This window comes from Haliotis asinina, chromosome 2 (genome assembly GCF_037392515.1).
Source record: "Haliotis asinina isolate JCU_RB_2024 chromosome 2, JCU_Hal_asi_v2, whole genome shotgun sequence".
In the NCBI taxonomy this organism is placed as follows: domain Eukaryota; kingdom Metazoa; phylum Mollusca; class Gastropoda; order Lepetellida; family Haliotidae; genus Haliotis; species Haliotis asinina.
In genome coordinates this window covers 42,929,757-42,940,506 of record NC_090281.1, presented here as the reverse complement: position 1 = coordinate 42,940,506, position 10,750 = coordinate 42,929,757, and the positions used below count along the sequence as shown (strand labels likewise).

Sequence of the window (10,750 nt, the reverse complement as noted above, 5' to 3'; positions counted from 1 at the left end):
TGCACGGGGATATCCCATTAGTGTTTCCGCTGAATTTGTCCGACTCCGATTGGCCAAGCTATTTGGGGATTCCCCAAACGGAATCCCGACGCAAAATGGCGACAAAAGCACATGCCTTGTCGTTGCAGATTATTGCAAAATGTTCAACAACAAAAGCACGGACATGTAAAATGACCTTGCCCCACGCAGTTGTTGATACGCCCGTGTTTATGCCAGTGGGAACACAAGGGACACTGAAAGGGCTTGTTCCAGAACAATTAGAAGAACTGGATTGTAAAATAATGTTAGGCAACACATATCATTTGGGAAATCGCCCAGTAAGTAACACGACGCGATGCCATCTCCTGTTCAGCAATGCGACCAGACGCATTCACTGTAATCAAGCCTAAACACGGATGCAGACGTAGCATTTTCAGTTCATTCAAACTTTGTAAATAATGCAGTCAAGAACCAGCTGAGAGCGCATACAGGATGAAAAACAAAACCTTGTTCATGTTAGCTTGTATTAAGTACACTGAAGTTTGTATTTTCTGCAGGGTCCAGAACTACTGGGAAAAGCTGGGGGGCTTCACAAGTTCATGAATTGGGATCGGGCCCTTTTGACTGTAAGTTTCATGTTGTATGAAAGGTGAGATCAACACACATTACATACACACAATAGTTACAACCTAAATCCACTAGCCTAGCTTGATTTGAACTTATCTTTCTTGTATATCATTGCATGTTTACATTTCATGACATGCCACAGAGTCCTTTCATTGACATGAGTGCTCTCATGGATGTGAGCACTAGCAGGGATCTTAGTCCTACCATTCATCTTTGTGAATTGTGGATCTGAGCAGTTTCTGAATTCTACCATGGATCTGTGTATTACAATATATTTGAGTACTATCATGGAGGGGCAATGGGGTAGCTCTGTGGTTAAAGCATTTGTCATCATGTTGAAGCCCCGGGGATTGATTCCCCATATGGATACAATGATTGAAGCCCATTTCTAGTGCCTCCTGCTGTGATATTGCTGAAAGCAATGTAAAATCCAGCTAACTGTCTCACTACCATGAATCTGAGGATTCTCAAGGATCTGTATTCGTAAGAGTAATACCATGGTGACACTGCCAAAGTAATCTACCAAGTATTTCATGGTATGCAGGACAGTGGGGGCTTCCAGATGGTGTCACTGCTGAAACTTGCAGAGATAACAGAAGAAGGTGTTAAATTCCAGTCTCCACATGACGGTTCTGAGATGCTTCTCACCCCTGAAAAGTCTATAGAAATACAAAACTCAATAGGTAAGTGAATGTTTTTGTCATGCCACAGCTAATTAAGTCTGGACCAGGCAAACCTGTGACTGAAACAGCAGGAGGAAATGTCAACTCCATGGAACATGGTCAGTCCATTAGTGACACCACCTGGTCTGTCCAGCATCTTGCATCCTCTGTATCGGTAGGCCAACCTCTGATCCTCACATTCTACTGCGTCTTGTGATCTTAAGTTACCCGTCCATGAGTTTCATTAACATTGTATTAACCAATCAAACATTGACTTAAGGGCAAATGGACAATGGAGGTAACTTGTTTTAATCAGAAATAACAAAGTCACTGCCAGTTCTGATGAACATAAAGGCTTCCTTTATATCTTAGAATTTTTGAGAGGTTTCTTTTACATGTTTGTCATTTTTTCTTTTTAGAATTCTCTTCTAGACAATAGGTACTGACCACCATGTTGTTGATATTGCTAAACCAACATTAAAACTGCTTTGTAACTTGTTTCTGATTTGATCTCAGACAAGAGTAGTGTAGCAAATCAAATTGGACAATGAAAATCAAGACCAATTACTATGTGATAGCAGGAACCATAGGAATGGTATTGGTTTACCATATCTCCAGAGGCTTGTCCAGGACATATAGAAGTTGAAACTGGAGGAGATGTAACCCATGGTCTCTAATGTCTCGTTGAAAATTTATGTTGATGTTGGCTTGCTATTCATGCCTCTCAGTGTTGTTGCAGGGGCTGACATCATCATGCAACTTGACGATGTTGTTCACAGCACAACCACAGGACCTCGTCTAGAAGAGGCAATGTACAGGTGAGTCTCACACCAATGTTGAGAGGAGATAATGCACAGGTGTGTCTTACAACATCTAGGTGAGACAATGTACAGGTAACTCTTACAACTACATCTAGAGGGGGCAATGTAGAAGTGAGTCTTACAACCACATCTAGAGGAGGCAATGTAGAGATGAGTTTGAGTCTTACAACCACATCTAGAAGAGGCAATGTACAGGTGAGTCTTACAACCACATCTAGAGGAGACAATGTACAGGTGAGTCTTACAACCACAACTAGAGGAGGCATTGTACAGGTGAGTCTTACAACCACATCTAGAGGAGGCAATGTACAGATGAGTCTTACAACCACATCTAGAAGAGGCAATGTAGATGTGAGTCTTACAACCACATCTAGATGAGACAATGTCCAGGTGAGTCTTGCACTTGCATCTAAAAGAGGCAATGTAGATATGAAACATTCACATTTAGAGAGAAAAGACGGTTCTGTGTTAGGTTATTGAAGTCATGACGATTAACTCATCTCCTGCTTCTCCTGCTCTGAAAAAAAAACTGGAACAGGATGTTTCTTTTGTTTTCATTATGGATCTGTGATTCTGTGGTGTCTATTCCTACAGCTGTAGTTACAAATTTCAGAACAATCCGGTGGCTGGATCGCTGTCTGGAGGCACACCAACGCCCACATGACCAGAATATATTCCCCATTGTTCAGGGGGGACTTGACAGAGAACTCAGGATCAAGTGTGCTAAAGGTTGGACCATTGCTCATTGTGGTGTCCCACAATGCATTAGAATTCACTTGATCAGATGAAGCTGTACATGCTGTACAACATAATAATATAAAGTAATACAAGGAGTAATAACATCTGTGTTGGGCCTTTCTCTGCTTGTATCATGATGAAATTATATATATGGCAGTAACCAGTTTTGAAATGAATCAAACTATGAGTCCAGCTCTGACCTTTGACCTACCTGTTTTTCTAGTGTGTACTCCATCTCTGAAACTACCAGGCACAGAACGACTGATGTGGCCAAAAATGTACAGAAATATCTTATCTGATGTCAATTGTCTATACACTTTGATTGAAGTTTGTCATGCAGGTTCCTTCTTATGAAACTGTTACCTTCATCAAATCAGTGAGGTGTTGTAATATTTTAAAAAAAAATATCACAAAATCTAAAAATTACAAAATACAACATATAAACCATGTGTCAGTAATAACTGCAAGAGGGCCATACGTAGTTCAACCATGATCATTTGTAACCAAGGTAATCTTTTAAATGATGTTACAAGAATACTTATATTCAGTTTCTTTTTACCTGAGTACTTTTTGCACTTACGGTGCCTCACTGAAGATGCTTGTGTTTAATACGGATAAAGTGAAGCAATGTTGTGATAACCCGATAACATATTGGGGTCAGTTGTAGGGAATAAACTAGATGCCAGTAATAACTGCAAGAGGGTCATATGTAGTTCAGCCTTGATCATCTGTAACCGACATAATTTTCACGTGATGTTACAAGAATACTATTATTCAATTTATGTTTTCCTTAGCACTTTTGCATGGAGTTGTTTGTGCCTCAATGAAGATGCTTGAGTTAAATATGGATAAATTGAAGACATGTCAGCTACATTATATAGTACATAGGTTTAGAAACACCACTGCTAGGGTAATGAAACTTGAGTTTTGGTGAGCAACAAACAACATATTATCATTCTGCCCTAGATAGGAATAAATGTTGAAGTGAAACTGTTTTTTTAACAGAGTTAATAAAGCGTGATGTTCCTGGCTTTGCAATTGGTGGTTTGAGTGGCGGAGAGGAAAAAACTTACTTCTGGAAAATGGTGGACGTGTCTACAGACTATTTGCCTGAAAACAAACCCAGATACCTTATGGGAGTTGGGTAAGTGTGTATGGGTGGAGTGTTTAGAATAGGAGAAGAAATAAACCTACAAATGAGGCTTTTCTTATTTCATAGACTTTTTTATGCTAACATTTGTTGGGCAAAATGGCTGTGAAGTTGCTGTTTAGCTTTTAACATTAGGATATTGACAAGTATCCCCATGGGTTTTCATTCAGTTCATTTTCTGTGACGTTGATGGATTGTCAATAAAATATTCATTATAGATTGTCTGTGTAGGATGTTGATTTCAAGATAAATGCCATTTTGAACTCAGTACCATCAGGAAAATGTACTAGCAACATTTGTATGTAGGAAAATCACTGCCCTTTGATTTACGGTGTTTACATAGAATTTGAAACACTTCCATAAAGTGTGGGGCAGTGTTGGCTCGTCATGCCGAAGACCTGAGTTTGAATCCCCACATTGGTATAATGTGTGAAGCCCATTTCTGGTGTCCCCTGCCGTGATATTTTTGGAATGTTGGGAAAAAGATGTGTATCATCAAACTCACTCAATCACTCCATTCAGTGGGCCATGATCACCCCTGTCAATCTTAGGGTGGATGAAAGCTATCTATCTCTCACAAAATCACTCATGCTAGCATCTTCAGTATTACTGATATTACTTGAATTCAGGTTTGCTGAAGATCTGGTGGTTTGTTCGGCTCTGGGCTGCGACATGTTCGACTGCGTCTTTCCTACAAGAACTGCTGTGAGTGTGACAATCAGTTTCAGTTATGGTTTGGTTGAACAAGGCGGTTTGTTTGAACAAGATGTTTTGGCTGAGCTTGTAGAAATTATTCCATTATTCTGAAATGGTCTTCACCTAAATGACAAGTTTTGTCAGAAGAGAAAAAGAAAAAAACATATTTGATTTGTATATTCAGAACTGAAGTTCAGGGGATTGGCTTTGTCCTTTGAGTCGAAAAAATGATCAATTCCAAATCCTTTGCTGACATACTGTTCCACGAGAATAATAATGCTGCCAATAAGAAAGTGTAGCTAGAATGATGAAAAATAATTCTGAATATTTTTTAATTCAGATTATGTATAACATGGCTTCGTATCCTGCTCCAAGCACACAATCTGATTATTATTACCCTGGATAACTCAAGTTGTGAGGCGCGGGTATAGTTACATTACATATCCCACAATTACCCATTTTCTGATGGTCAACCGTGGCAATTTTGAACTTTCTTGTGTAAGGAGAGACCACATGTATCACATTCACCTTGTTGTGGGGCAGGACTGAAGTCCTAGAACCCCCCAGGAATCAAGTTGCCAAATCATCCCAGGACTTTTGGAGCCCAACGTTGCTTACCTTCAACTGATTTGTGACTTTAACTCTATTCTCATGATCACACCCCAACACAAGGCAGGTGGTATATTTTGGGGGAAATTATGTTTATGTATTGGTAAGTACTTGTGTGATCCGAGATGGCAGTGTTTGTGCTTGAGGAGAACAGATCAAGGGGACTATGTTTATGGACTTGTCAGCATAAGTGGCCTGGTCACCAGGTGCTTTGCTGAATAATAAATCCTTGGTTGTAAACACCCATGAAAAAGGCATGACAGAAATGATAAAACACATTGAATACTATTGAATAGTTCTCTTACAGAGGTTTGGCACAGCTTTGACACCAGATGGACAGTTGAATCTGAAGAATAACATCTTTGCTCAGGATTTCCGCCCAATAGATGCGGATTGCCCATGTTCCACATGCAAGACGTACACCCGTGCCTACCTCCACACTGTGGTTACCACGGAAACAGTGGCCTGTCAGCTCCTCACTGTACACAATGTAGCCTACCAGGTTGGTGACTTGATCAGGGGCTAGATCTGTCGCCTGTGCTTGTCTTGCGAGTTTACTAATGGGATCAGGTTGTCAAGCTCACTGAATTGGATGATGTGTATGTTGTTCAATGATGTCAGTCACAGACTTCTGTCATATACCTGAAATACTGCTGAGTGGGTCTTACAAACAAACAAATAACTTTAGTGCAGTTTCTGCAGGACATCAGTCAGTTCCCATGATGCAGTAGTCAACTGGTGTCGACTAGTCCCTACTGTAACCTGTGTAGAGTTATCTCCCTTTGCTGCCAGGATAACCAACTTGTGGCCTCTAATCACTGTAGTCCTTTGATGATAATCTTTGTTCTTATCAGTGTCATACAAATGTAAATGGCATTCCCAAAGGTGGAAAATATCCTTGACCAGGATTATTTTGGCTCTCATTGTTGAAGTTGACATACCATATTTTAAATGTATGCTGATTGAAACAGACAGTTCAACTCTTACTTCATAGCTTGTAAAACCCTCAGTACAACCATCTTGATTAGCAAATAGTAGGTAGGTGTAATAAATCCTGGAAATTATAAAGTATTAGAAATTTTCAAAATATTGTGGTAGATGAAGTTATTATAAATGATATGACCTGATTTCCAGAGATACATGTTTGTGAGTTTGAGATCAGGGACATCATTTGACATGTTTATAGGTGAATAACACACCACACATATATTTAAGTTGTACTCATTTTCTGTGTTTTCTCAAATTTGAGTAAAAACTTAAGTCAAAACTCAGACTTAAGTTTGTTTTTAGAAATCAGTGCCAGACGGGACTGGACACAAAAAGTGAGTGACTTTAGTTTTATGCCGCAGTCAGCAATATTCCAGCAATATGGCGGTGGTCTATAAATAATTCAGGCTGGCCCGGACAATCCAGTGATCACCAATATGAGCATCGATCTGCGCAACTGGGAACTGATGACATGAGTCAACCAAGTCAGGGAGCCTGACCACCCAATCCCATTAGTCACCTCTTACGACAAGCTTAGTCGCTTTTTATGGCAAGCATGGGTTGCTGAAGGTCTATTCTACCTTGGACCATCACGGGTCCAACACAAAAAATATGAGAAACTGTACCACTTTCTATATGGAATTGTGTAATCAAGATGCATCATGCTTTCACATCTTCATCTAACACTGTGAAAAACCTTGGAGCCAACATTGTTTGCAGGCTCTTTCTGTCTGCTTAACCACTTAAAACTACCCATGAATCTGTTTGTAAATGACCAGATGGTGACAACATAAATACATGCAAACACATGCAATGTGCAGTAAACTTGGACAAGTCACTGTAACTATATGTCCCAGTCCACAAACCTGTGAATGGGTACCTCATAAAAATGGGAAAGCCACACTAACTTGGCACACCTAATGGCTGAATGAGTTGACTTTGTTTGACATCAGTATCTGTGAGCTCAGTTGTATGCCTTTTACCATGAATATATTGTTTCAATGTTATGTTTGCTGTTTTTTACAGCTGACGTTAATGAAAGGAATCCGAGACAGCATCATAGAAGATAAATTTCCAGAATTTATCAAGGAGTTTTTCCGCCGGTACTTTCCAAAGGGAGACTACCCTGCATGGGCAGTGGAGGCGCTAGCCAAGGTGAAAGTCAGTTTATCTTGACCAGAATTGGTGTATATCATAGTCAGTCATAAATACAAACATGTGTAGCATTTAATCGTTTGTTTTGTATGTCATAAGATTTGTAGCATACAAGCAAGAAGATGGGTCAAACATTTCCAAATATTTATTCAACAATTGTAAAAATGACAATACTATGCATTGGTAACAGGTACAAGAGTTGGTGAATTGATGTACAGTGCGCAGACTTTCAGAAAAATTCACCATTCAGATTATAAACTGATTTTAAGGCACAAGGTTTATGCAAAATATTCTGAATTTGCATGTTGAAACTATAGTGGAAAAAATTGAGAATTTGCGTGTCAAAAATTAAATAAATTTGATGTATATAGTAAATAACCAGATGTGCAGATAAAATGTCAGTACAGTTATAACAAGTTATGACATGAATGCATTGTCAAAACAGTGCAATAAGCATGATAATGATATAAATATAACAAATATTTGATACAGAAGATATGCATACAGTTATATGGTTTGGGATCTTTGGCATTTTGGTGGTAAACAATGTCTACAGGTCTGCATGAGATAGCTGCTTAACAACACTACACAAGTATTCATTTGTTGTTTCTGTTGTTAACTCTTTATCATACCAGTTTATCAAGGATGAAATGGCTTACAGGCTGCCTCACAGAACACTTCAGTTGATAAATGACTAGTGTTGAAACTTACAGATGGGATGAAAGAGAACAGCAGAGTTTTGATTATGGGACACAAGTGTTTCAGACTTCTTTCAAATATGGGGCAACACTTTCAAACAACACACTTTAGTTTTGATTCAGAATGCAGAATATATATTCTGATGCCTGAAATTTAGTATATTTTTAACTAACTCTTGCAAATAAGTGCTCTTAACAACTACCAAAAAATGTTTTTGCATAAACACAATGTGAATAATGATGAATGGGTATTAAGATACTGGTATTGCTGGAAGAGAAAAACACACAAGGAGTTGATAATGGTAGGAACTTCACATATGTGAAACATGGAATGAAGCATTCATTTTTGAATGAAACAAGAATTACAGTATAAAAGAAATGCCCATTAAATTTCTCAGAATATATTTACTGATGCATTGTGATAGTTAACAAAACAAAGGATCCACAGGTGTGATGACACCACCTCTATATTTAACAGACACCCAAGATGGAAAAGTGTGAAGACACCTCTATGATGTTTAACAGACACCCTAGAGGGACAGGTGTGATGGCACAACTATGATGTTTAACGGACACCTTAGAGGCACAGGTGTGATGACACCTCTGTGTTTAACAGATATCCAAGAGGGACAGGTTTGATGACATCACTATGATGTTTAACAGATACCCTAGAGGCACAGGTGTGATGACACCTCTGTGTTTAACAGACACCCTAGAGGGACAGGTTTATGACATCACTATGATGTTTAACAGACACCTTAGAGGCACAGGTGTGATGACACCTCTGTGTTTAACAGATACCCAAGAGGGACAGGTTTATGACATCACTATGATGTTTAACAGATACCCTAGAGGCACAGGTGTGATGACACCTCTGTGTTTAACAGACACCATAGAGGGACAGGTTTGATGACATCACTATGATGTTTAACAGATACCCTAGAGGCACAGGTGTGATGACACCTCTGTGTTTAACAGACACCCTAGAGGGACAGGTTTATGACATCACTATGATGTTTAACAGACACCTTAGAGGCACAGGTGTGATGACACCTCTGTGTTTAACAGATACCCAAGAGGGACAGGTTTATGACATCACTATGATGTTTAACAGACACCCTAGAGGGACAGGTTTGATGACATCACTATGATGTTTAACAGATACCCTAGAGGCACAGGTGTGATGACGCCTCTATGTTTAACAGATACCCTAGAGGCACTGGTGTGATGACACCTCTATGTTTAACAGATACCCTAGAGGTGTAGGTGGGATGGAGAGACCGGTTTAATGACATCACTATGATGTTTAAAAGACACCCTAGAGGCATAGGTGTGATGACACCCAAATGTTTAACAGATACCCCAGAGGTATAGGTGTGATGAGACCACCTTGAAGTTTAGCACACACCCAGAGACCCAGGTGTCGACGCTACCTCAGCTGTAGTGAGGCAGTCAGCAGGGTGGAATTTGGAACAAACCATGACTTTGGTGATCACCCTTTCAAGTACAAGCTACACTCAGCAGCAAGTTTTGTCTTCAGATTCAAATTTCACTAACAGATTGATCATTGGAATGCAGACCTTATAACATCATCAAGATTGTTGTTAGTATCTTGTGTCACCACATTGCTCATTGCAGTCCGTTGATAGGACAAGAACTATGTGAGCCATATCACATGATCCGTTTTAGTGAAACAATGTCTAAAGCAATGCTTTCAGACATCAGTATCACATATGCTATGAAACAGCCAACTGTAATAATTGGTAGTTGGCAATTTCAAATGAAGCAGTCAAGCACCTATGAGGCACTGATATTTAATGATTCTGATGAATATTCAACTAAGAGATGCAAAAAACATTATGTGTACCATTTAGTGTGAATAAGTACAGGATACAATTTAAATGTGTTTTTGAAATTTGAAATACAAAATGTAGAATGAAGTAAATAATGAATGATTATTTTGAAATTCTGAACGGCCAGACAGCTGACAGACCAACTTCCCCACACTCCAATGTCTGACATGACTGCATCGGAAGTGTCTTTCTTGAAGGCCGCCAGGCTGCCTGCCTCCATCCATTCTTCATCAGTCCTGCATCCAATACATCGTCTGGGGCAATATTTCAACCATCATACAATGACCTGCAATAAGTGGGTTCAACACCCAGGATCAGGCTGGTGCAGGCAAACCACAGTTGCCAGTGTGTGTCACTCCTTGCTCAAGGGGTATGAATTCACACTAGAGCAGCCAGGCAACAGCAGAGGTGGTCTTCCTTGGACTAACCATCCAAGTACTATCCAAACTTAATGCTGTGTCACTTTGTGAGTAAAGGTACAGCACTGCTGTCAATGCCACCCGATCCACTTTCAAATTTAGAAGTTATTTACTTAAATTTAAATCCAAAATAGGCTAAATTTCCTCTATCCACTCAGTGTAGCCTGGCACTGAGAGACTTACCTACCACGTCTACATTACCACCTGATCAACTGTAACTTCAATGTGAGTCTGTGCTCTACATTACCACCTGATCAACTACAGCCTACAGTGCTCATTTGGTTCTACACCTAACAGGCCATTTACATGTTTCTGTTAAATTAAACGTGAGGAAGTTTGACAATAGTTAAATGGTA

The 10,750-nt window shown here is 39.5% G+C and overlaps 1 protein-coding gene across 1 annotated transcript; it reads left to right on the top strand.

Annotated features, from left to right (window-relative positions):
• Nucleotides 1-25: 25 nt before the first annotated feature.
• Nucleotides 26-7,495, top strand: LOC137273740 (queuine tRNA-ribosyltransferase catalytic subunit 1-like). Its single transcript, XM_067806555.1, has 9 exons — nt 26-317; nt 537-605; nt 1,151-1,289; nt 2,008-2,086; nt 2,703-2,818; nt 3,833-3,971; nt 4,607-4,682; nt 5,590-5,784; nt 7,296-7,495. The coding sequence occupies exons 1-9, from the start codon at nt 96-98 to the stop codon at nt 7,443-7,445; spliced, it is 1,185 nt and encodes a 394-aa protein (XP_067662656.1). The 5' UTR covers nt 26-95; the 3' UTR covers nt 7,446-7,495.
• Nucleotides 7,496-10,750: the final 3,255 nt, after the last annotated feature.

What these genes read in the sequence shown, in the direction of transcription:
- LOC137273740 (XM_067806555.1), top strand. Translation starts at nt 96, where the DNA reads ATGGCGACAAAAGCACATGCCTTGTCGTTGCAGATTATTGCAAAATGT. An exon ending in AGATACCTTATGGGAGTTGG is followed by an intron (nt 3,972 to 4,606) that starts GTAAGTGTGTAT and finishes ACTTGAATTCAG; the next exon opens with GTTTGCTGAAGATCTGGTGG. An exon ending in TACACAATGTAGCCTACCAG is followed by an intron (nt 5,785 to 7,295) that starts GTTGGTGACTTG and finishes TGTTTTTTACAG; the next exon opens with CTGACGTTAATGAAAGGAAT.